The sequence below is a fragment of the Malaclemys terrapin genome, chromosome 5 (assembly GCF_027887155.1).
Source record: "Malaclemys terrapin pileata isolate rMalTer1 chromosome 5, rMalTer1.hap1, whole genome shotgun sequence".
In the NCBI taxonomy this organism is placed as follows: domain Eukaryota; kingdom Metazoa; phylum Chordata; order Testudines; family Emydidae; genus Malaclemys; species Malaclemys terrapin.
The window spans coordinates 6504627-6531489 of NC_071509.1; the positions used below are offsets into that span (position 1 = coordinate 6504627).

The following is a 26863-nucleotide window of genomic DNA, read 5'->3' on the forward strand; positions in this document are numbered from 1 at the left end:
TTGTTAACCGGGGGAGGATGGGGTGAGTGTGAAGGAAGAATATGGCGGCATGACCCAATGGGTAGGTCACTGAACTGGGAATGAGGAGAACTTGGCGCTAGTCCTGATGCTACCATTGACTTGCTGTGTGAACTTGGGCAAGTGCAAGTCCCTTGACTTCTTTGCTCTATCTGTTCTGTGCTGTAGCCTTATTGCTAATGCAGTGAGCAGGTGCCTGTTACTCACATTGTAAAGGACTTTAGGAGGCAAGGATGGAAAGTTCTGTAGAGCACTCTGAAAAAAGGCACAGACTTTTTCCCTATGGAGGTCACCTTCAAGGCCATGAGAATCATCACATGAGGCTAAAGGAGATGGAGAGAGGCACACAGGGGCATGCCATGAGGTTTAAGGCAGGGAAGAGGCTCATGGAGGAGTCAGATGATGTGCCTTGGGGGTCACAGAGACGAAGGTCTCATGGAGGACTTGGCCCAGGGGTCATGTAGACTGGGTTTCATGGGGACAAGATGGGGGGAAGGAGGGGCTCATGGGGGATGAGGTCTGGGGGTCATGTGGACTGGGGGGCTTATGGAGGACGCGAGTTGAGGATCATGGAGATGCGGGGACAGGAGGTTCCTGGGGATGCAGCCAAGGGATCATGTAGATGAGGGGGCTCATGGAGAATGTGGCCTGGGGGTCCTGTAGATGGAGGTTCATGGGAACAAGATGGGTATTCATGGAGGATGTGGTCTGGAGATCATGGAGATGGGGAGCTCATGGAGGATGTGGCCTGGGGGCTATAGAGATGAGATTGGGGTTCATGGAGGAGATGGCCTCGGGGCTCCTGGAAGCCAGGGTCTGGAGCTCACGGTGATGGGGATTCATGGGGATGAGATGGGGGTTCATGGAGAATGTGGGCTGGGGGTCATGTAGCTGGGGATTCATGAGGACAAGATGGGGGCTTCTCGAGGATATGGTTTGGAGATCACAGATACTGGGGGGCTCATGGAAGATGTAGCCCCAGGGACTACAGAGAGAGGGGCTAATGGGGACAAGGGGGGTTCATGGAGGAAGGCTGGGGGCTCATGGGGAAATGGGTTTGGGGCTCACAGAGGACAACTGGCTGTGTGTGTTTCCTTTAGAGGGGTGGAAAGGGAAAGCGCTGAAGGAGGGAGAGGGGGGAGCTCAAAGCCCTTGTGTGGAGTGGCCCCTAAGTAAGGGGCCGATGCACCACGGGGGGAGGGGGCAGAGGAAAGGAACAATGACCCAGGAGGGAGGGCCCCAGAACAAGGGGACAACGTCCCACGGGAAGGGGCGGGGAGGGGGCAGAGCACGCATCCAGTGCCCCACGGGAGGGGGCAGAGCTCGGATCGGGTACCCCACGGGGCGGAGGAGAGGGGGCAGAGCACGGATCCGGTGCCCCACGGGGAGGGGTTGGTGAGGGGCAGAGCACGGATCTGGTGCCCCACGGGGGTGGGGGGGGGGAGGCGAGGGACCAGAGCGTGGATCCGGTGCCACACGAGGGGGAGGGGAGGGGGCAGAGCAGGGATCCGGTGCCCCACGGAGGGGTGGGGGGCAGAGCTCGGATCCGGTGCCCCACGAGAGGGAGGGGAGGGGGCAGAGCAGGGATCGGGTGCCCCACGAGGGGGAGGGGAGGGGGCAGAGCAGGGATCTGGTGCCCCACGGGGGGGAGGCGAGGGGGCAGAGCAGGGATCCGGTGCCCCACGAGGGGGAGGGGACGGGGCAGAGCAGGGATCCGGTGCCCCACGAGGGGGAGGGGAGGGGGCAGAGCAGGGATCCGGTGCCCCACGAGGGGGTGGGGTGCAGAGCTCGGATCCGGTGCCCCACGAGGAGGGGTGGGGGGGCAGAGCAGGGATCCGGTGCCCCACGGGGGGGAGGCGAGGGGGCAGAGCAGGGATCCGGTGCCCCACGGGGGAGTGGGGGGCAGAGCTCGGATCCGGTGCCCCACGGGGAGGGGTGGGGGGGCAGAGCAGGGATCCGGTGCCCCACGGGGGGGAGGCGAGGGGGCAGAGCAGGGATCCGGTGCCCCACGGGGGTGGGGGGCAGAGCTCGGATCTGGTGCCCCACGGGGGAGTGGGGGGCAGAGCTCGGATCCGGTGCCCCACGGGGAGGGGTGGGGGGGCAGAGCTCGGATCCGGTGCCCCACGGGGAGGGGTGGGGGGGCAGAGCTCGGATCGGGTGCCCCACGGGGGGGAGGGGAGGGGGCAGAGCAGGGATCGGGTGCCCCACGGGGGGGAGGTGAGGGGGCAGAGCAGGGATCCGGTGCCCCACGGGGGGTTGGGGGGCAGAGCTCGGATCCGGTGCCCCACGGGGCGTGGGGGGCAGAGCTCGGATCCAGTGCCCCACGGGGGGGAGGCGAGGGGGCAGAGCAGGGATCCGGTGCCCCACGGAGGGGTGGGGGGGCAGAGCTCGGATCCGGTGCCCCACGGGGGGGTGGGGGGCAGAGCTCGGATCCGGTGCCCCACGGGGGGGAGGCGAGGGGGCAGAGCAGGGATCCGGTGCCCCACGGGGGGGTGGGGGGCAGAGCTCGGATCGGGTGCCCCACGGGGGGGAGGCGAGGGGGCAGAGCAGGGATCCGGTGCCCCACGGAGGGGTGGGGGGGCAGAGCTCGGATCCGGTGCCCCACGGGGGGGTGGGGGGCAGAGCTCGGATCCGGTGCCCCACGGGGGGGTGGGGAGGGGGCAGAGCAGGGATCCGGTGCCCCACGGGGGGGAGGGGAGGAGGCAGAGCAGGGATCCGGTGCCCCACGGGGGGGTGGGGGGGCAGAGCTCGGATCCGGTGCCCCACGGGAGGGGGGGAAGAGCTCGGATCCGGTGCCCCACGGGGGGGTGGGGGGCAGAGCTCGGATCCGGTGCCCCACGGAGGGGTGGGGGGGCAGAGCTCGGATCCGGTGCCCCACGGGGGGGTGGGGGGCAGAGCTCGGATCCGGTGCCCCACGGGGGGGTGGGGGGCAGAGCTCGGATCCGGTGCCCCACGGGAGGGGTGGGGGTGGAGGAGGAGCGGCGCTGCTGCGCCTTTAAGCCTCTCCCCGCTGTTCCCTGCCCAGCCGGAGCTGCAGCGGCGGCGGCGGCAGGAGCCGGCGAGGCGGTGGCAGCGGCAGGCAGCCCGCGGAGCGCCCCCACCCACCGCCCGGCGGGGAGACCCTCCTTCCCCCGGTCCCCGCCGCGCTGCCCGGGCAGGCGAGCCAGCCCCGTCCCCCCCCCCCCCCCGCCGCCCGGGGGCTCCCCGCGCCCCCCCCCCCCCCCCGGGAGAAGTTTGCAAAAGCCGCCGGTGCCCTGCTCCGGGGCTGGCGCGTGGAGCCAGCCCGGCCCCCGGGAGCAGCCGGCTTGCAGCGGGGACCATGCCCCAGCAGGACCCGGGGTCCCTGCCGGCCAGCGCTCGTTCCCCGGCAAAGAGCCGCATGCCCCGGGGGGATTAACCCTCCCGAGCCCCGCCGCGCCTGCTAGACCCACCGAGGGTGCGACCCGAAGCCCTCCCCCGCCCCCTCCAGCTCCGGATCTGCCCAGAGTCAATAGGATGAGGGGGATCTGTTACTTTGCCATGCTGATCCTCACAGGTGAGTAGCGAAAGCCCCTGCTCGGAGCCCGGCTTCCGCGCTGACCCTCTGCCCGTGGCTCTCCGGGCTAGCCCGGCCGAGATGGCGGTGCCTTTGGGGGTCGGTCCCCTCGGCTGTCTTTGCTTTTAAAGAGAGGAGCCAACTTTCTGGGTGCGGGGTGGGACTGGCCTTTGGGATGCTCGGGATGAGTTGCTCCCTCACTGGAGGCAGAGAAGGGGAGTGTGTGCTGGATAGAAAGAGAACCGGCTTTTTCTGGGTGTTTCCCTCTACTTCTGGGGCAGGGCTGCAGTTTAAAGGACACGGGGGATTGAGTCCCAGGGCTCTGGATGTAGGAGACGCCAGCCTGGGTCAGACCAGGGGTCCATCTACCCCATGGCCAGGACCAGATGAATCAGAGGAAGGTGCAAGGAACCCTGTAGTAGCAGTTCTGGAATAGCCTTTCCCCCCCAATCTCAGTAGTCAGTGGCTGGCTTGTGCCGTGGAGGGTTTGTAGCTGGTCCAAGATGAGTGTTTATGTTTAATATTTACGGTTATAACCCTAGATATTCTTGTTATCCAGAGAAATCTTTAATTCCTTTTAAAATCCAGATGTTGCTGCTTCAGTGATACGGTTCCACATGGGATAAAACTGTGGTTCTTTGGAAGATTTTTGAAGATCCCATCTAAGTCATTTAATGCCCCAAACTAGTAGAAGGGACTCTGGAAAATAAAACAAGATTTCAGATTCCCCAACCTGTCAGATCAATTTTCTGGGTCCTCCCTCCCCACCCCCTGCAAAAAATGTGGACCCAATAGAACAGGTCTTCTGGTTGTGTAGAGTGTCATAAATCCTATGTGTATGTGAGAGTCTGCCCTAGTGAGTATATAGCCTTACATTTAAAATGTGGACATGCAACATTTTCACAGTGGAATTGTACAGGGTTTGTTATTTCCAGCGTTTGTTTGAATTGCACATGGGGGATTATCTGCAGAGGTTTCTAAAAACCTATCTAGATCACTGAAGTCTGGATCGTCTCAAGTCTCTTGGACTGGACAGAGCGAGGGGTAGATGTTCTCCTTGTAATGTGTTTCTGTTTTCCTGTGATCTTTGGGAGCAGATTAGGAAGTAATGCTGGACGGTGCTGCTAACCACTAGGATACAGTGAATGGCATCAAAACATGCACCAAATATATTAAAAACATGATGCCACATTGGGAACAAATGCTTTTTGTGTCACTTGAGATAGAAAAGGGTTTTTTTTGTTTGTTTTTTGTTTTTTTTGAGGAGCAGAAGAGGTGCTGCTAAAAAGAATTAAATGTGATGTGATTTGTTTTGACAACTGAAACCAGCGATGATGCAGGTAGCACACAGACTGAATACTAGAGACTGTTCAAAGGGGGGAGGGATAGCTCAGTGGTTTGAGCATTGGCCCGCTAAACCCAGGGGTAGGGAGTTCAATCCTTGAGGGGGTCATTTAGGGATCTGGGGCAAAAAAAATTGATCCTGCTAGTAAAGGCAGGGGACTGGACTTGATGACCTATCAAGGTCCCTTCTAGTTCCATGGGATAGGTGTCTATCTCCAGCGTTAGGTGGACAGCAGTGAACAATGCCAGTCATTTAGCTCTCTGGATTTCTCTCTCACTTTAGCTGCTATTGGCACTGTGCAATTATTCTCACGCTTCATCATATTTTGTTTTGCAAACCTGCGGCTTCTATATTGTAAGAAAATATCTCCTCTTTAAGCCAGGGAAGAATGGGACTGGACTTAAAAAAGCCCTGAACCAAGAATGTCCAAGACACTAAGGATTTGTTTTGTTTGTGTCACTATTCTTGTGCTGTATGTTGCAAGGAAGTGAAGGAGAGAGCCCTGTCGCTTGAGATTTTAAAAAGTAGACGGGACGGAGTATTAGCAAAATACTGGAGGGAAAAATCCTGCACAGTCCCATGGGAATGGACCAGATTTGCCAATAATTTATTTCCCCTGATGTCAGGGTGGGACAGTGTCTCATTTTAAAGACAAAAATAGATTCTAAAAGAAAATTCGTTAGACCATTAATTATTACACTACAAGGTGATTCCTTTTACCTTTTTTCTGAGCCAACAAAAATTCTAGATTTCCCCAAAAGCAGGTGTTTTTCTACAGCCCCGATCACCATAGTAGCTGGAGTTAGGTAGGCAATCTCCATACAGCAAGGCAACAGTTAAAGGCACAGTGTGGTCATTTCATGCAGTGCACATGCATTGCTTATCTGCAAGTTAAACCAGGGGGTAGGTCATGGGTTTGGAACAATACAGTTTATTTACAGTTTAGAATGTATTCTGTGAGGTACATGCAGTATAGAAAGTGAAGAAAGGTAATACTGCACCTAAAGGTACCACCTTCCTTGAAGTTTACTTTCACATAAGGCTGCTGGAGTAATATTAACCTGGACTAATAGAAGGGCTTTTAAAAAGAACAGATCTCTATCTGAATACGTGACTTAGGTTAGCAGGTTTCACCACAGGTGAATGACAATTGCCACCGGTCAGAGTTGCAACATTAGCCATTATCAGCTGGCTTTCACACCTTGGCATTTGCCCCTAAGTGGTAGAGAGAGAAGCTCAAAAGGGAGAGCAAAATGACCCTTTTCCCCTTTGAACTGACATTTGCCCCGGCTGGGGTCACTGGTCAATGTAATTCCCGGTGGGATAATCTTGGGGAAGGCCGTCAGCATGAGCTAAAATTCATGAGAGAGCATAGATATTTTTCACTGGTAAAAGTGTTTGACTCTTTGTAATTATTTTTATGAATTAATATTTGTCTTGTGATTGCATCTGTCAGAGATCAGGGCTCCATTGTGCTAGGCACTGTACACGTATAGCATGAAAACATCGTCTTTCAAACTGGACCCAACAATTCCTGTGATAATTCCCAGTTTCTCTGTGTTTGTTGAAATCAGGCACGAAATAAATATCCAACTGTGATGAGATGGTATTAGTCAAGTACGTGCCCTTTGTTTTGTCAAGTGACCTTGCTCAGTGTAAGAAACAATGGGACGAAACATTGGTGATGGTGGGATTGTTTTTAGAGCGTGAGACTTTGTCAGGATTCCTGGGTCCCATTCTAGGACCTGCAGCTGACTCATTAAATGACCATTTAATCTCTCGGTGCCTCTGTTTTTCCAGGTTTTTAATGGATAGAGAAAGGAAGTGGTAAGGTTTATTTAACATTTAAAGAGCTTTGGGGTCTTTGGGTGACTGATGCTATAGAAGGGCAGAGTATCATTAATTAGTTTTATTAAAATACTTAGAGTGTAGAATCCTGTTTAGTGCCTAACCCAAAGAGTTTATGACCCTCATCTGCAGACTTATTTGTAAAGTGCAGAGCAGACATTTGTCACAATAGTGATCATACTTAATAAGTAATTAACATAATGATGATCATGAAACTGAAATGAAAAGGGTGAAATGTTGGAGGATGGGAGTTGGAAATAGCCTCTTTCCATTGTGAAGTCTCCATCATGCCCAGATGTGGTTCCAGACCATTACAACTCGCCTCTATTAATGATATACCCTGAGACTGTGAAGTGGCAGCTGGGATGAAACCTTTCCACTGTCTAGTAGTGAAGTGTTTACCTGGCAAGTTTTATTGTGCTTGGTACTTAATATAATTTGTTGGCGTATGTTTCCTGCAGATTAATCGCAGCCGCAATCAAACGGAGACGGCTGATCCTCTTGCTGCTTCTTACCTGTGAGAGGAACTCAAATCCCAGGGAAAGCACAAAAAGCTCTTGAGAAACCACATGTGTGTATGTTTGGGGGGAGAGGGGAATTGGAACGCTCCAAAAATGAGTGCGTTTGTCAGCGACACCCATCTCAGCTTTGCCAGAAACAAGCCATTGTTTGCATATGAATGTCCACCTTATACTTACATTTCTCAATGACGGTCAGAGCTGCATAAGGTTTAAAACGCTTCGCTCAGCAGGCCGCCCTCAGACACGACCACAATTCTGACTTGTGAAAAGACACCCAAATCCAGGGAAATGTGGGGGTATGTACTCTGCACTAGGAGACTATCTCCCCAGAGCTGCACTTCCTTAAATAACAACCGATATTTAGACCTGACACATGTTAATCCAAGTACTTTTCACTGACAGCAATGCCTTTTCTGCCAGAATGAACATTTTCACAATATTTTTCCTTGTATCTGAAATTTTCTGATTTTTGATGAAGTTTGAATCAAAAAAATGAAGAAAAAGGTGATTCCCCCCCCCCCCCAGCAATCTTTGTTTTGTTCTGAGGGTGAAAAACACACTTTTGTTTTTTTGCTGCCCTCTTCTCTAGTGTAAAAAATGAAAAAGAATTGGGGGAGTTTCCCACCCCCTCGCTCCATAAAATATAGTGGAAAATTGCACTACAATTTTTTTTTAACAAAAGTTAATTTTTCCCATTTTTCTGTGAATATACTTACATTTTTGACCATCTCTACTAATAGTAGCACCTATTCTTCTATAGCACCTTCCCTACAAAGGATTTCAAAGCCTTTTACAGACTGGGGGTGAAATCTAGGCCCCACTGAAGCCAATGGAAGTTCTACCAATTTCACCTGGAATTTTGTTATCAGTGACAATTAATAGTATTATTTCTATAGTGATCGCATGTAGATGGGGCGCCAGAACAGTGTGGGCCAGGGGGCCATGGCCCCGTCACTTTTAAAAGGGCCTCAGAAGAAGGGATGGCGGGGGCCACAGTTTGGGCGCCGGTGCCCTCCCCCCACTTTTAGGGAGCTTCCATCACTCCTGCACCTAAGAGTATGTCTACACATCAGCTATCAAGCATTCGTAAAACTACAATACTCACCTGGGGAAGCGAGGGAACAGATTGACAGAGCAAGACGGGTACCCAGAAATCACCTACTACAGGACAGACCCAGCAAGGACAATAACAGAACACCACTGGCCATCACATACAGCCCCCAGCTAAAACCTCTCCAGCGCATTATCCACGATCTACAACCTATCCTGGAAAATGATCCCTCACTCTCACAGACCTTGGGAGGCAGACCAGTCCTTGCTTACAGACAACCCCCCAACCTGAAGCAAATACTCACCAGCAACTACACACCACACCACACCACAGAAACACCCATCCAGGAACCAATCCCTGTAGCAAACCTCGTTGCCTACTCTGTCCCCATATCTACTCTGGCGACACCATCAGAGGACCCAACCACATCAGCCACACCATCAGGGGCTCATTCACCTGCACATCCACTAATGTGATATATGCCATCATGTGCCAGCAATGCCCCTCTGCCATGTAAATTGGCCAAACCGGACAGTCCCTCCGCAAAAGAATAAATGGACACAAATCGGAGATCAGGAATGGTAACATACATAAGCCAGTAAGTGAACACTTCAATCTCCCTGGTCATTCTATTACAGATTTAAAAGTCACTATCATTGAACAAAAAAACTTCAGAAACAGACTTCAAAGAGAAACAGCCGAACTAAAATTTATTTGCAAATTTAACACCATTAATCTGGGCTTGAACAGGGACTGGGAGTGGCTGGCTCATTACAGAAGCAGCTTTTCCTTTTCTGGAATTGACACCTCCTCATCTATTATTGGGAGTGGACTACATCCACCCTGATCGAATTGGCCCTGTCAACACTGGTTCTCCACTTGCGAAGTAACTCCCTGCTCTCCATGTGTCAGTATATAATGCCTGCATCTGTAACTTTCACTCTGTGCATCTGAAGAAGTGAGGTTTTTACCCACGAAAGCTTATGCCCAAATAAATCTGTTAGTCTTTAAGGTGCCACCAGACTCCTTGTTTTTGTTTTTTTTTACACATCAGCTAGACACCTGCGGTTGGTCTGTGCTAGCTGACTTGGGCGGTGGGGCTGTTTCACTGCTGTGTAAGACTTCTGGGGTTGGCTGGAGCCCAAACTCCTGGACCTTTCCACCTCGCAGGGACCCTTGAGCCCGGGCTGCAGCCCAAGACTGGAAGTCTCCACAACAACGAAACAACCCCGCAGCACGAGCCCCGTGAGTCGGCTGGCATGGGCCAGCCACAGGGTTTTCTTGGCTGTGTAGACTTACTCTCGGCGTCCCTGTCATGGGCCAGGAGCCCATTGTGTTAGGCACTGCACAAACACAGAACAAAAAGATAGATCATAAGCTCTTTGGGACAGGGACTAAGTAATTTAGCTTCAACAGTTCCCCCACTGGGTGCATAATCACCATTATCCCCTTTTAGAGGTGAGAAACATCGGCACAGAGTCGAACACCTGACTCCCTTATCGTCTTTTGAGAATCCTAGCCCAAATGACCTCAGCAAGAATGTGGCAGGACCAGGATTAGAACTCAGGAGTTCTTGGAGCCCTGCCACATGCTCAGTCAAACTAGACTGTTGTTTTTCTCAAGTCTAGCAGATTGAAATACCTTGGGGGTTTTGTTTTGCTTTGGTTTTTTTAAGTGTATGTCGTGCTGTGAAGGGAGCCCTTATTTCCAGCTCTCTAAAGGACAACTACATCAAACAGGGATAGTATGGGCTTCCCTAACATTGCCCCACCAGGGTGTCTGAATTCGGACCTGGAGGGACCAACTACATAGGTGTAAAAGCATCTTTAAGCCTCCTTGGTCCCTGCCTGCTGTGATCTCTGCCAAAGACAATATATTGAGCACACCCGCCCCACAGTGAGCTTCAACGTGCATCTGTTCACTTACCTGTTTTATAGCACTCCCCAATGGTGTTTTGACCCTGATTTTCCTCCTCTCAAATTCTATTGAGGAAACTTTGCAGACAAATCCTCCCACTGGTCTCGGAATCTTTGGTACCTCTCCTCTTCCCCCAGTGCTCTTTGGCGGTTCTGTCATAGGGCATTGAAGGAGAGGACTGCCATTGAGTTGAGTCTCAAGGACATTTGAGTTGAAGAGGGGGAAAAGGACCATGACATACTGGTGACTTGGGGCCTGATCTGAATCCCAAAGAAGTGGCGGAAAGGACTGCAGTTGACTTCAATGAGCTTTGATTCAGGCCCTCATTGAGCACCAAGGCATGAAGGTTTATATAAATTCTTCCTTTTGGCTGAAATCAAGTGGAGCATCAGTTTAACATCTGGTACATTCTTATATATGCATTTTGCATCCTGCACTTGCTGGGGATGGATTTAGTGATTGAATAAAACATTTTTCCCCCCAATACATAAATTTTTTTATATAATTTTTTTAAAAATACAAATATACATTTTTATCACCCTCTCTCCCCACCATTGCCAGCAGATTTCTTGTAGGAGTCATAGAATCATAGAAATGTAGGGCTGAAAGGGAGCTCAAGAGGTTATTTAGTGTAGCTGCTTGAACTGAGGCAGGACCAAGTAAACCTAGACCATCCCTGGCAGGTGTTTGTCCAACCTGTTCTTCAAAACCTCCAAGGACAGGGATTTCACAACCTTCCTTGGAAGCCTGTTCCAGAGTTCAACTATCCTGATAGTTAGAAAGCTTTTCCTAATATCCAACCTAAATCTCTCTTGCTGCAGATTAAGCCCGTTACTTCTTGTCCTATCTGCAGAGGACATGGAGAACAATTGGCCACTGTCCTCTTTGTAACAGCCCTTACCATATTTGCAGACTGTTACCAGGTCCCCTCCATCCCCCCAGTCTTCTTTTCTCAAGACTAAACATGCCTAGGTTTTTTTACCCTTTCTTTATAGGCCAGGTTTTCTAAACCTTTTATTATTGCTGATGCTCTCCTCTGGACTCTCTCCAATTTGTCCACATCTTTCCTAAAGTTTGTCCAGTTCTAGGCACCACAATACTTCAGCTCAGGCCTCACCAGCACCAGTAGAAGTTACCTCCCATGTCTTACATACGACACTTCAGTTAATACACCCTAGAATGACATTAGCCTTTTTCACAATTGCATCACATTGTTGACTCACATTCAATGTGTGTTCCTCTATAACCCCCAGACCCTTTGCAATATTACTGCCTAGCCAATTATTCCCCGTTTTGTGCTTGTGCATTTGATTTTTTCCTTCTTAAGTGTAGTGCTTTGCACTTGTCTTTATTGAATTTCATCTTGGTGATTTCAGACCAGTTCTTCAATTTGTCAAGATCATTTTCAGTTCTAATCCTGTCCTCCAGCTTAACGTAATCCACAAATGCTATAAGCGTACTCTCCACTCCATTATCCAAGTCATTATCCTTGTCATAGATAATATCTGAGTCATTATCCAAGTCCCTGTGGGACTCTACTAGATACGTCCTCCCAGTTTGACACTGAACCATAGATTGCTACTCTTTGAACATGGTCTTTCAACGAATTGTGCACCCACCAGGGGGGACGGAGTCTTCCTAAAAGTGTGGGGGGCGAGGTCCTGCCCCCCCTGTGGCCCCACCCCTGCACCTCCTCTCCCCCCCCCCCCGAGGACCTGCCCCCTGGCCAAGCCAGAAGCTGCAGATGGGCTAGGGAGCCCGGGTCCCTCCACCTGCCTGGGGTGAGGGGGGCGAGAGCAGCCCCCCGCCTCCTGGGGCCTCTGCTGCCTATTCCTTATAAATGCTATTATCCTCTGGGTGTTTACAAATTGACTGATTGATTAATAATTGGTTCTAATGTCTGTCCAGGTTTTGAAGTTTGGCTAACTGGTCTATAATTCCCCGGGTCCTCTTTGTTCTAAAGCTAGGTACGTTTGCCCTTCTCTAGTCCTGTGGAACTCCCCATCCTCCATGAGTTCTTGAAGATAATGGTTCCAAGACTGATTCAACTAGTTCCTTAAATACCCTAGGGTGAATTTCATTAGGCCCTGCCGATTTGAATACATCTAACTTATCTAAATATTCTTTGCCAATTCTTTTCCTATTTTGCCTTGCATTTCTTCCCCCTCGTTAATATTCATTGTATTAAGTATCTGGTTGTGATTAACCTTTTTTAGTGAAGATTGAACCAAATAGGCATTAGACACTCCGTGTTCTGGATGTCAGCCATTATTAGTTCTCCTTCCCCACTAAGTAAAGAATCTACACTTTGATTGGTCTTTCTCTTGCCCCTCCTATATTTACAGAACCTCTTCTTATTGCCTTTACTGTCCCTTGCTAGGTGTAATCCATTTTGTGCCTTAGCCTTTCTGATTTTGTCCCTACATGCTTGTGCTATTCTTTTGTACTCCTCCCTTGCCAGTTCTCCATATTTCCACTTTTTGTGGGATTCCTTTTTGATTTTCAGATAATTAAAAACCTCTTAATTGAGTCATAGTGGCCTCTTACTATTCTTCCTATCTTTCTTTCACATTGGGATAGTTTGCTGTGGCACCTTTATTATTGTCTCTTTAAAAAACCACCATCTCTCCTGAGGTCCTTTTTCCCTTAGATTTTCTTCCCAGTTTGCTGAATTTGTTAAAGTCTACTTTAAAAAAAAAAAAAAGTCCATTGTCCTTATTCTGCTGCTCTCATGCCTTCTTTTCCTTAGAATAATGAAATCTATCATTTCATGATCCATTTCACCCAAATTGCCTTCAATCTTCAGATTACAACATCCCTGTTGGTCAGTTAAATCTAAGATGGCTGCCCCCCATAGTACAGTGTGACCCCTCTCTCCACTTTCTGAAACAAAATGTTGTCCCCAATACATTCCAAGAATGTATTGGACATTTTAGGTTTTGCCATGTTACATTTCCAACAGATGTCTGGGTAGTTAAAGTCCTCCATTACTACCAGATCTTGTTTTGGATATGTCTGTCTGTTCTAGAAATGTCTTATCCACCACCACTTCCTGATTTGGTGATCTGTAGTAGACATCTGCCATGAAAAGTCCCCCTTTTATCTTCACCCAGACACTTTCAACTGCTCTGTCTCTCCCCTCCTTCTGGACCTTAGAGCAAGTGTATACACTCTTGATGTATAATGCAACATGTCCTCTCTTTTTACTTTGCCTGTCCTTCTTGAACAAGCTATGCCCCCCTATACTGATATTCCAGGCATGAGATTTCTTCCACTAAGTCTCTGTGGTAGTCATATGTACTAATACTTCCAGTTCTTCCCCACACTCCTTGCATTTGTAAATAGACATCTAAGATGTTGAGTTGATTTGCCCACTGTTATCCCTCTTGTTGCTCCTATGACCCTATTGCCCTTCTCCATTCCCCCCAACATCTAGCCCTCTGTTAAGGTCAGATTTTTCTATATCTGCCTGTGGACTTTTGTCTCCTGCCTCCTTTTCATCTAGTTGAAAGCCCTCCTCACTGAGTCAATGCGTGAAAAGGCTCTTCTCCTTCTTGGTCAGATGGACCCCATCTCTTCCCAACAGTTCTCCTTCCTGGAACAGCCTCCAAAGCCACAATCCTTCCGTCGACACCATCTGTGAAACCATGCATTCATCTCCAGGATGTGTGTGTCTCTGCCTGGGCCCTTGTCCTCAACCAGGAGGATGGACAAGAACACCACTTGTGCCCCCGACTCCTTCACCCTTGCTCCCACAGTCCCGTAGTCACTGCTGATCTGCTCAGGGTCAGATCTGACTGTGTCATTAGTGCCCACCTGGAGGAACAGCCTGGGGTAGTGGTCAGAGAGGCAATGAGCCTCCATAGCCTTTCCGTAATGTCTCAAACATGGGTGCCTGGTAGGCAGTACACCTCCCAGGCAGTACACCTCCCAGGAGACCCTGTCAGGTCAGCAGATGGATACTTCCATCCCCCTCAGAAAGGAGTCCCTGACCACCACAACCCTACACCTTTTCCTCTTGGGTGTGATGGCCGTGAGTTTCCCAGCCATGGGGCCAGGTGGGTTCTCCTCCTGTTGCCAGTACATCACTGCCAGTTCTTGACCATGATGGATTGGGGGGATGTGATAGGGAGCAGAGCATTGTCTACTGCCCAAGGTGGCCAGCAGCCAGTCCCCTCCCCAAAGAACAGCCAGTTCTCCTTCCTCCTCTGATGCCACTGTAGTCATCTGTAGTTTGTTAGCATCCTCCATCCTGTACTTCTCCATGTGCATCCAGCTGAAGTCCTGGAGCTCCTGGATGTGACACAGGTGAGACACCGCCTCCTGCAGCTCTCTCGCCTACTTTCTGAGGGACACCACCCACAGACACCTCTCACGCCCGGTGCTTCCCCTGGCCTGGCTTTCTTCAGCAGCGACATGCAGGCCACGTTCCCAACAAGTCACCAGCAGCTGGGTCGAAGCCTCCAGGGTCAGGATGCCTGTCTGCCAGGGCCCCCCCTAGGGCAGACAGAGGAAGAGCTAGTAATGGTGTTGGCGATGTGCCGTTTTCCTCCCATGGCGGGGTTGCAGAAGCAGCTCTTGAGGAGAGGGCCATAATAATAATACCCAGCTCTTCCATATTGCTTTTTGTCCAGCGATCTCAACGTGCTTCATGAAGGAGGTCAGAATTGTTGTGCCCGTTTTACAGATGAGGAAACTGAGGCACGGTGGTGACGTGACTTGCCCAAGGCCACTCAGCAGGCCTGTGGCAGAGCAGAACCCAGGTCTTTTGCATCCCAGCCCAGTGCTCTATTCACAAGGCAAGACTGCCTCTTAGGGATCAGCCCCAGGGGGGACAGCCTATGTGTAAGGGGAAGCATGATGGGCAAGTGAGCAGACAAGGCTGACGTCATTGTCAGAGCAGAAGTGACAAGATCAGAAACAAAATCAGGTTAACTGGTGTGTGTGTGTGGAGGGGGGCGGGCTTGTAAGTGAAGACAAGAAGCTTGATACAATGGAAGACGGGGTGCCCACTCCAGGGGGTGATGTGGTCAGAGAGATGGGCGAGGGAGAAGATTGCATTTGGTGTGGATTGTGAGGAGAAGAGTTGATTGGTGCGGATGGTGATATGAGAACCAGGGAGGCCAGAAACCGGGATAGGGTGAAGGCTGGTTGAGAGTTTAGCTGTATAGAGAGAAGGAAAGAAAATCTTAGCAAGGTCCTGGAGGAAGAAGTGGCAGAATTTGGACACAGTCTAGCAGGGCAAGATAATCCCTGGGTGACAGGCCCTGGTGACGGGCCGTACGGTGATGACAGCAAGGACAGAGAAAAAGAGGAAGGAGAGATTGGGAGGAAAGATCAGGAGCTTAGTTTTGGGTGTGTTGCATTGCATTGACAGACCTCCAGGAAATGTCAGAGACATTTTATAACAATACCTAGCTCTTTTCACCAGCACAGCTCAAAGCGCTTTACAACTTACAGATGGGGAAACTGAGGTGCACACAAAGGTGGAGTGGCTTGCCCAAGGTCACCCAGCAGGCCAGTGGCAGTGGTTGCCCAGGCATAGCGCCTAGGTCTCCTAAGTCCTAGTCCCCCTGGGTGCACTATTGTTATTGAATATTTGGCTTGTGTTAGCACCGAGGATCTCCGATCCCCGATTGTGCTAGGTGGTGTACAAACACAGAACAAAGAGATGGTCCCTGCCCCAGAGCACTTACCATCTGAGTGTCAGACAAGAAACAAAAGGGGGATGCAGACAGAGAACAGTCAGATCATTGTGATCAGCATAATAAGCAGTGGGCAGAGCTCACCAGTTGCCTGACTATTTAGAATGATTGTGGGCGTCCAGGCAGAGGTGAATTCGAAGGTTGGATTTGAAAGAGGACAGTGTACAGGGCTCTCCTTCCACATGTCTGGGATGCCATGGGAGAAAGCATGACCATCGTATGGTCTTTTCTATGGGCCAGCAGCTGAGTTCCCCCCTATTTTATTTTTAGGTGAAAGTTTCCCCATCCTCCTGGCTTCTAATATATCATGTGCTAAGGTTTGCTGGAAAGATGGGGGCCAGATCCTCAATGGATGTAAATTATCATAGCTCCAACACTAAGTGTTTCTTTCAAGTGATGACTGTTTTGTTTTCTTCTTTTCTTTCCTGGGCCAGGAACCACCTGTCCAAAACTCCATCCTATTCTGTATCCCCTCTGCTCTTCATCTCTTTTACGTTCACCTCTGAAAACATCTCTTTTTCTCTCGGTGTGTGGCTCTGAGCGCCTCTCTCTTTTTTTGCCGCTATTATTCGTTACGTACCGAACTCCATAACCATATAATTCATCTTTCTCTTTAAAGCCTTCTGGGATGCAGTTTGCATGAAAGGCACTATAAAAATAGTTGTATTGTGGTTTTGATTTATTGCCTCCAACTGCAAAAATCTCTCCTCTTTCCAATCCTTGCAGCATGTGGGTGTTTTGACAGGGTTGTGCAATATCACTTACTAAGCTAACCACAGACACATGAGTTGGAGGGTACCTTGACACTCAAGTGCATGCAGCTGGTTTATAGCTCACATGTCCGGTTTATTGAGGTGGGCGGGGGAATGGAGACGGGTCCTCCAATATCCCCTCGCTAGGTATGATTTAATGGTTTATCTTTCATACACCGCTGCTCTCAGCAGTGTATTGTTTGAATCCGAGGGGAGAGCAGTCAACTTTGGCAACAAGACTTTAAAATTGTCCAGATGCTAAATGGCTAGGATTTAGGGCATAAGGATCCCAATGGGTTTTACTTTCTGTGCTTGTTACTTTTACAAAGAAGACAAAAGCCCAAGCACGTAATTCAGATCAAGAGTCACCATTATTCATTCGCTGGAATAGCATTTTGCCTGGTGGAATTGGTGTCAGTGCCTTTGTTTCTGGCTGTGTACCAGCAAAGATGAATTTAGCTCCCTATGGTTTTATAAACAATGAAGAGCAATCCATAGGGGTGGGTGAAAATGGCCAAGAGGTATGTGGTCTAGTGACTGTATTCTCAGCTCTGCTTCCACTTGCTGTATGTTTCCCCTCCCGTCCTTATCTATTTAGATCAGGGGTGGGCAAACTTTTTGTCCTGAGGGACGCATCAGGTTTTGTAAATTGTATGGAGGGCCGGTTAGGGGAGGGGGTCGTGGCCTGGCCCCCACCTCCTATCTGCTCCCCGCCCGGGACTCCTGCCCCATCCAACTCCCCCTGTTCCCTGATGGCTCCTCTGGGACCCCTGCCCCATCCACACACACCCTGCTCCCTGTCCCCTGACCGCCCCCGGACTCCTGCCGCCCAATCCAACCCCTCCTCTCATTCCTGACATTCCCCCCCCCAGCCCCGGGACCCTGCCCCATCCAACCACCCCTTCTCCCTGTCCCATGACTGCCCCTGGAACCCCTGCCCCTGACTGCCCCCTGCTGCCCCATCCAACGCCCCCTCCTTCCTGCCTGCCCCCTGGGACCCCTGCCCCCATCCAGCCACCATGCAGCATGGAGCACTGGGTCAGGCCGGGCTCTGCAGCTGCGCTGCCCCAGAAGCTCACAGCCCAGCCGCCTAGAGCATTGCGCCGGCAGTGGGGCGAGCTGAGGCTGCAGGGGAGGGGGAATAGCAGGGGAGGGGCCAGGGGCTAGCCTCCCAGGCCAGGAGCTCAGGGGCCAGGCAGGACAGTCCCGTGGGCCAGATGTGGCCTGCGGGCCATAGTTTGCCCACCCCTGATTTAGATTATAAGCTTCTGGGGGGCAGGGACTCTCTCACTGTATGTACAGCACCCAATAGGCCCAATTTTTGGTTGGGCCTCTGGCTAGTACCAAAATAATAATAAAGCTTCCTGACTAAACAGAAGACCCTTTCCATACTTCTCCGTATCCAAGGTTCTGCAGAAAATAAATGCCCATGTACGTTATTGGGTATATCCTGGTTGTCATGGGGTTGCCTGGGCATCCTAAGGTGCCAGGAAAAGAGGTAAGGCCTTTGAGTATTGATGGTGCTCAGATTCCCCAGTGATGGGGCAAGGAAGGCAAGTGAGTCTTTCGCAAATCACTCCCCTGGCAGTTCAGAACTGGAATCAAACCCCTTTCTGAGGCACCATGGTGGGCCTATGTCTCTGGGCTTCAGCTGGCTGCTTCTGGGTTTCTTTCTCCGGGTAGCATCCGTAATCTAGATTATTTTTTTTTAAACTCTTGTAAATGAAGCACTCATCTGCTGTGGTGACAAATTAAGTAAAATAAGAAAGAAACTGAGCTTTCTGTGGGCAGCTGAACACCAAAGAGCTGCTGATGTGAGCATTAAACTTGGTATTAAAAAAGAGCTAAAAATGTCATGACATAAATAAAAGCAGGGGTAGGGGGGATCCTTTCCTCCTGCCTTGTGAGGCTCTGAAATTGGGGGGCTGCTGCTGTCTTGGACTTTATTATTCTTCAGTTATGTTAGCAGCTAGAGGCACTATCTGAGATCAGGGCCCCATTCTGCTAGGCATGATAAAGCTATGGAATAAGAGAGAGTCCCTGGCCTGAATAGCTTACCATCTAAATAGACACCCACATGGTGGGAGGAAAACTTTCCAGTGACTTGTCTTTGGGGCTGGCGTATGATTCATTGATGCTAAGGCCAGAAGGCACAACTGTGATCATCTAGTCCAGGGGTCGGCAACCTTTCAGAAGTGGTGTGCCGAGTCTTCATTTATTCACGCTAATTTAAGGTTTCACGGGCCAGTAATACATTTTACTGTTTTTAGAAGGTCTCTTTCTATAAGTCTATAATATATAACTAAACTATGGTTGTATGTAAAGTAAATAAGGTTTTTTAAATGTTTAAGAAGCTTCATTTAAAATTAAATTAAAATGCAGAGCCCCCCGGACTGGTGGCCAGGACCTGGGCAGTGCGAGTGCCACTGAAAATCAGCTTCCGTGCCGCCTTCGGCACGTGTGCCATAGGTTATCTACCCCTGATCTAGTCTGACCTCCCGTTTAGCACAGGCCATAGGATTCCCCCAAAATAATTCCTAGGGCAGAGCTTTATGAAAAACATCCCATCTTGATTTAAAAATGGTCAGTGATGGAGAATCCAGCATGACCTTTGCTAAGTTGTTCCAATGGTTAATTACCCTTGCTATACAAAATGTACACGTTTATTCCCCAGCTGAATTTGTTTACCTTCAACTTCCAGCTATTGGAAGTACGCTGCTTTTCTCGGCTAGATTGAAGAGCCCATTATCAAATATTTGTTCCCCAGGTAGGTGCTTCTAAACTGTGATCAAGTTGCCCCTTAACCTTCTCTTTTTAAAAGTAAACAAATTGAGTTCCTTGAGTCGATCACTAGAAGGCAGGTTTTCTAATCCTTTCCTCATTTTCGTGACTCTTCTCTGACCCCTCTGCAATTTATCAACATCCTTCTTGAATGAATTCCTTGATGTTGATAAATTGCGAGTCTCACAATAGCTGCTGTTCTACTTCACGCCCCAGCTCCTGGCATCCTGTGTTTGAGAACATTTCACCTTTTGTTTTTTAAATCTAGAGTTGGAGCCCTTGTTTCGGGTGGAAGCTTGAAATCATGATCCAAGTACACCCTAGGGGCTCAGAAACCAGAACACACAGAATAGCAACCTCCACATTATTATTTTTAAAAAAATCTCTCATGATTTTAAAGGCAATCTTAATGCTATGTTTTGCTACATCCTAAGCATATTTTTGGTGCAGAGTTAGGGGATAGTCCAAGTGCAATTTATTTTATTCTCTCTTTCTCTGTCTCGCCCGCCCCCGCCATCCCCGAACCCTCCCAGAGGTGGCCAAACAGCATGCAGGGCAATCCCTTCTCCCAGATATCTCAGCCCAATAATAATGCCTGGCTCCCAAGGAGCACCTCTGCCTCAAGAGTTTACTCTACTCAGAGACCAAGGTGGAGAGTAAACTCTCCGCCTGCTCCCACAGATCCCTTTACCCTGAAACTTGTATAACCAAAACCTAATGGGATGATCCCCAGGGGTATGCAGAGTTGTGAGGCACCTGCCCACCACTGGCCCGCAGCGGGAAGTGGGCTTGTCTATGCCTGGTGTAGCTCAGCTCTCGGAGACCAATAGCCTCTGGGAACACAAGCACCGCTCTCCGGGCCTCTGCAGACCTTGCTCTCTCCGCACAGGTCAGTGTTAATCCTCCAAGCCCTTCCTACAGTGTCCAGCACTTAACCACGGGCCACTTACAGAAATTACTAGGTTTGTGATCCCCAAGGGTACACTCCAGCTGGTTGATTCAGCTGAGGATCACTTGCAAATTCAACACCATTAATCTGGGCTTGACTAGGGACTGGGAGTGGCTGGCTCATTACAGAAGCAGCTTTGCCTCGCCTGGAATTGACACCTCCTCATCTGTTATTGGGAATAGACTACATCCACCCTGATTGAATTGGCCCTGTCCACACTGGTTCTCCACTTGCGAATTAACTCCCTGCTCGCCATGTGTCAGTATATAATGCCTGCATCTGTAACTTTCACATATGCATCTGAAGAAGTGAGGTTTTTACCCACGAAAGCTTATGCCCAAATAAATCTGTTAGTCTTTAAGGTGCCAGCAGACTCCTTGTTGTTTCTGAGGATCACATCCTTTATAACATCACAGCGCTGAGATATATTTATAGTGAAAACAATCATACTTTTATTATTAAAGGCTTAGATTTAAAAGATAACTGAGGATAATAATGGCAACAAATGGCTACACAAACAACAAAAAGTGTAACACACTTCCTAGAAAGAACAGGAGTACTTGTGGCACCTTAGAGACTAACAAATTAAAGTGCCACAAGTACTCCTGTTCTTTTTGCGGATACAGACTAACACGGCTACTACTCTGAAACGCTTCCTAGAGTCTAAATTTAGCTTTAACAGGCTAATTCCTTGTCTGAAGTAGTCTCACCTAAAGCAAACTATCTCTCACCATCTCCAGCCAACGTGGCTGGGATCCCTCTTTCATGAATGACAAAAGCACTGTCCTTTTTTGTTTCTCAGTGAAGATAAAGACAGGTGAATATACATCCTTCGTCTGGTCAAAACCTGCTTGTCAACCCTGCTTCGATTCAGACTCAAACGTATTTTCCAATATATATATACACATGTAACTCCTTACATAGATTCAGTACGTATATTTCACAACAATATTAATGACCAGTGTGATCCAGGCTTTGATTTAAGGTCCCACATGACATTCTTTATGGATAAATACTGTGAAAGCAGTGTGCAAGGTGTAGTGAGTTTGTCTGGCTTAATAAGAGTTGCTGTTAGAGAACAGGGAATCCTTTGCCAGTTGGCAATGAGGGATTCTTAGGGTCACATCTGACATGTATTTCTTCCAAGACTAAAAGCTTGCTCACATGCTAGGAAAAAGAACTTAGAAGACTATGTGTAACTGTGCCACCTGGTGACAGCTGCCTTAATATTACTTGGATACAATAAACTGACTCCTTCTGGGAATAGATGACTGACATACCAGAGTGGCTTGTATGTTTCACCGTTGATGTGGCTCTGGAGTTGCTCTTCCATTAGAATCTTGGTACATACAGTATTGTGCACCTTTAAAAGACTTCACACCAAATGTGACAAAAGAAAGGTATGGACACTTGGGACTTCTATAATAAAGGTTGTGGGTTAAAATTGCATGTTTGCTACCTACTAATGGAGAACAAAGTAAACTGATGTGGTGAATTATTATACAGGGCATGAAATGAATCTGAACCTACTTGCTGAAGGGACTGTATGGAGTTAAATTTGCATCAGTGTTTGTTCTGTCTCAAGCAGCCTTTACACTCCTAGTAACAAAGGTTAGCTGAATTATACTGACCGATTTGCTGCCAAATTTGCAGACAACTTTGTTTCATTCCTCCTTTCCCCCCCGTAATTCAGTTCATCTTGTTTCCTTCCCTTGTTAATGATCCTGTGCAACGTTTTCTGGACTTCGATGTAGCAGTTTTCCCCCTCCCGAAGAAACAGATCATGCACCTGTGCCTCTTGTTATGGCAACATCTTCTTTTGGATGGAGTGCAGGAGCCAAAGTGTCTCTGCTAAGAGCAATCCAAAAAGAAGACTTGCATGGCCTATAAATACCTTCAAGGTGATGAGAAGGAATTATTCTCAGCCTCAGAAGAAGCTAGGACAAAGAGCAATGGTTTGAACCGATGGGAGGAAAAGTTCAGGCTCTGTGTTAGGGAAACGTTGTTTTTAACAGTGAGAACAACTGGCATAGAAAAAAGTGAAGTAGACTCTCCATTGATGTAAATGGGACTGAACCGGAGTTGGTTAGAGTTGCAGAACTGGATCTAATGGATTCAGGTACCCAACTCCCTTTGAATTTTCTAGCTGCCGTAGGAAAGCCCTGTGATAATTCCAGCCACCGCTGAAATTTAGGCCACTGACAACCAAAAAGAGGGTTAAAGGAACAAATGGTAGGAGACCTAGAGGGGAAGAGCTTCCAGGACCCAGTTTCACTAGGAAGAACTTGCTGGGATGCTCTGTTGTACCTTTGAAATGAGAAGGGATCTTGGATTAGCAAATGATGATGTGAGCTAGTGGAAATGAGGACCCTGTGCAGGATGCGAGTGGCTCTTGGGAGTAGCACATTGGAGGAGTGAAGAAGGTCAGTAGATGAATAGGGTCTGGAGATGAGATGCACAGGGGAAAGGGATGGTCAGGAACTGGATTTGGGGAAACAGGAGGGCATCTGTAGAGCAACTGGGAGTCAAGAAGGGAAGAGTGGAGGCAGCGGGAGGGTCAGAAATTGGGTCAGGAATTTGATAGATTAACACCAAAGGGTGAGGGGATTGGATTGGGTTTCCCAGTCTGATCTCACTGCCCCAGGCCCCCAAGGGGAACTCTGCATTGCTTGTCACTTGAGATTCCAATTCCACTGGATCCACCTGTCATGGGGAGCTGGGTCATGTACAATCCCAGGTAATAAAGTTTCAAAGTTAGCACATGCACCCCTCCCCTGACTGAATGGAGGTGGCTCTCTTCTGTCCTTGTTTCACTCTGTCTGCAGACTATCAGGGCAGCCCTTGGATTGGGTTGTAAAGCCTGTTTGCAATCAAGTACCTATCACAGCAGGGCCCTAATCCGTGACTAGGGTTCTTAGGTGCTTCTTAGGTATGAATACAGTAAATACGATCATCAGGAAGGCTGGGGGGTGGGGGGACTTTACATTCTGGAGAATCCTGTGAAATCCACTAGGAATCCCTTGGGGGGGAGGGATAGCTCAGTGGTTTGAGCATTGGCCTGCTAAACCCAGGGTTGTGAGTTCAATCCTTGAGGGGGTCACTTAGGGATATGGGGCAAAATCAGTACTTGGTCCTGCTAGTGAAGGCAGGGGGCTGGACTCAATGACCTTTTAGGGTCCCTTCCAGTTCAATGAGGAAGGTATATCTCCATATATTTAGTGGTTAGAATAGGGATTCAGTACTCATGGAATCTATTTTCAGCTCATACACAGGCTTGGGCAAGTGATCTGGACTCTCTGTGACTCATTTGAGCCCTCTGTAAAATGGGCATAATTATGCAGTCCCTGAGTCAAAGGGGTACTGTGTGGCTTTATAATTGTATAGCCTTTGAGGTTCCTGTTTGAAAGGGGCTGTCAACATGCAAAGTACTGTAGCGAGGTGGCTAGTGCATGCCCCATTGCCCACTACTAGAGGGACTCAGAATTGTTCTACTGTGTGTCATAGACCTTATAGGTCAGATTTACAATAGCATCCAATGTGCATCCAGGTGTGCTGAGCTCTTTTGAATATCTGGCCACTTATTTCAGTACCTAAATGGGAGCTGAGCTCCTCTGGCCCGGATTTCTAGGTGCTGGCTGATCTCTGTCCCTATGCTATTAACCGCTAAGGATGAGTCTCCCTAGCTCTTAGCACCAGTCTTGGGGGTTGGCGCTGCTGGAGTACCGTATGCTCCCGGGACGTGGGAATGGCTAAGAGAAGCAAGAAGACAATGAGGAAACACCCTGGGCATTCTAGACTGTGGTATCTTCTTAGACCCACTGATGGTGCTGGACAAATGCATTTCAATTCCACCGCCTTCCTCCCCCACCCATTCATCTTTCTTCCTACTACTTCCTGTTAGCAATCCAGCATGATAACAATGCTGTGAGATAATGTAAGATAAGTGATAGCATCGCCTGCGTTTGGATGGGGGCAAGGGATACGTTTATGCAGAAGATGCACATAGCACATTTTCACAGCTGAGACCCTCACAGAGCATGGGTATTTTAGGTTAACCTGTGGCTTTTATTTGCAAGGTTTAATCCTTCCCTTCCTCCTTGTCCAGTAGGGTCAAAATCTGAACTCTCTTTATAACAGAACCCATTGGCTGGCTGGGTGTGTCCTCTTTGCTACCAACTATGTGCAAGTCTTTCTCTCCCCAGTCAGTCAGGTAATTTGCATCAACACAGACACTAGCTTGTTTACTAGTTTTCAGATCCTTAGCTGGGTAGTAGCTGGACCTGACCCCAAAGGGAGTCCTCCCCACTGGCCAACACTCAAGAAGCTGTGCTCAGCTTTCCTTAGCTTGGAGTCACAGATAGCATGACCTTGTGAGGATAAGGCACATGAGAAGAGGCTGAGGGAACTCAATTTATACCGAGTAGAAAAGGGAAGAAGATGGAGTGGGGGAAACATGATCGCCATCTATAAATACCTTCAAAGTAACAGTGTCATGGGAGGAAGAGGAATCAGTCACACTCCTAGAAGACAAGAGAAAGATCAAGAGTAGGAAGTGGAGGAGGAAAGATTTAGGGGAAAACTCTAACCAGTCAGAGGTACTGGAGAGTGGCACAGGTTCTCAGGCCATGGCCAGACTGCTGGGTTAACGTGATTGTTCTGCAGTAGAGTTCTGTATCTTGATGAAAGCTAGCTTGATCACGATGGAGTGCATCCACTTGGCATCTACACACCTGCAACTAGGACACGTTCAACTACGGTGGAACAGCATTCAACCATGGCTTCTGGGCAGGCATCTCAGAGTTCCTAGCAAAGCGGAATTTGCTTGGCTTTGTAGGGAAATGTAGTCTGCTCACCTGGGGATTCTGGGTGGAAAGATCACATGAAGGAGAGCTCCCACAGCCCAGGGAAGTGACTGAGGCTATGTCTACACTGCACTTTTGTTGGTAAATTTTTTGTCTGTCAGGAGTGTGAAAAAAACAGACAAAAGTTTTACCGACGAAAAGCACCGGTGTGGACAGCGCTTTATTGGTGGGAGATGCTTTCCCGCTGACAAAGCTACTATCCCTCATTGAGGGTGGTTTTATTTTGCTGGCAGGAGAGCTCTCTCCTACCGGAAAAGAGCGGTTACACAGGAGACCTCACAGCGGCACTGCTGTAGCCGCACAGCTGTGCCACTGTAAGGTATGCAGGTAGACATAGCCTGAGACCCTATTCCTGTAGAAACTCAAGAGCAGAGGAAAGCAGGTGTTAATGGGACGTGTGTGTGGACAGCCATCCAACAAAACCAAGCGGGTGAGGCTGGGTGACCCAAGAAGTCCTCTCTGACTGTCAATTCTACAGCTTACACAATGGGTGAGGAGACTGTGTCCTAATTCTTCTCAGGGAAGTACCAGATAAGCCCTCTACCATAGGTCTCCCAGCCTCAGGCACATCCTCAGTCTTTCATTCCATCTCCCCTCGCTTCCTTGGAGGATTTGACAGCACCTGGAGGTTAGGTTCATCACTCTCAGCCCCTCAGGACGTCCCCTGCTTCATCCACGCAGTCCAAATTAAACATTAGAAATATGAGAGAGAAATGTAATTGTCACCTTTTATTCTTTCATACTGTGACAGGGTAAGGAAACCCCCCCACCAGATAAGCAGCTGCTCTGGGCCCAGACAGCCCCACCCCACATCTGCAAACCATGCCTGGCTTGGAGGAGGAGCTCAGCTTGGGAGGGCAGCAGAGGTGAACTGATTTAGTTGGTGTTTGGTCCTGCTTTGAGCAGGGGGTTGGACTAGATACCTCCTGAGGTCTCTTCCAACCCTGATATTCTATGACCTGCGCTCTGAGCTCCTGAGGCCCGGCTGTAGTAATGTTACCAAACTCGGGATTCTCAGAAGGTCTCAGAGTTTGTTTGACTCCAGGAATTTAATGGCTTTACCCATTGGGAAAGAGGGGTCTGGTAAAAAATGATCCGAGGAAGTGGCAGGATAGCACTTTGGTGCAGAATTTTGCTCAGTGGTGGGCATCCTGTGGCCCGCGCCGCTTCCCACAGCTCCCATTGGCCAGGAACAGCAAACCGCAGCCACTGGGAGCTGTGGGCAGCCGTGCCTGCGGATGGTCAATGTAAACAAATTGTCTCGTGGCCTGCCAGCAGATTACCCTGATGGACCGCATGTGGCCCACGGGCCGCAGGTTGCCCACCACTGATTTAGCTGTTTGCACTGGGCCCTGGATTGGAACCCAGTGGGTGCAGGTACCCCTACCAATACCTAGGTGATGCTGAAGGCAGAGGCCGACCCCTGATACTGGGAGTCTAGGGGAGAGAAGGCTCTGAGGACAGAAGGGTCAAGATCCTGAGACCTCAGCCCAGGGGGAACCCTGGAGCCCCCTTGACTAAACCAGAGGGCTACCCTGTCATTGGACCCTGAAAGGGGCGGATATAAAACACATGACCT

At 49.5% G+C, this 26863-nt stretch overlaps 1 protein-coding gene across 1 annotated transcript in view; it reads left to right on the top strand.

The window, feature by feature from the left end:
- Positions 1 to 3238: 3238 nt before the first annotated feature.
- GFRA4 (GDNF family receptor alpha 4) overlaps positions 3239 to 26863 on the top strand; it is a 150032-nt gene continuing 126407 nt past the window's right edge. The window contains exon 1 of the mRNA XM_054030666.1: positions 3239 to 3553. Coding sequence (XP_053886641.1) covers positions 3514 to 3553 — 40 coding nt within the window. The 5' untranslated portion in view covers positions 3239 to 3513. The remainder of the gene's footprint in view (positions 3554 to 26863) is intronic.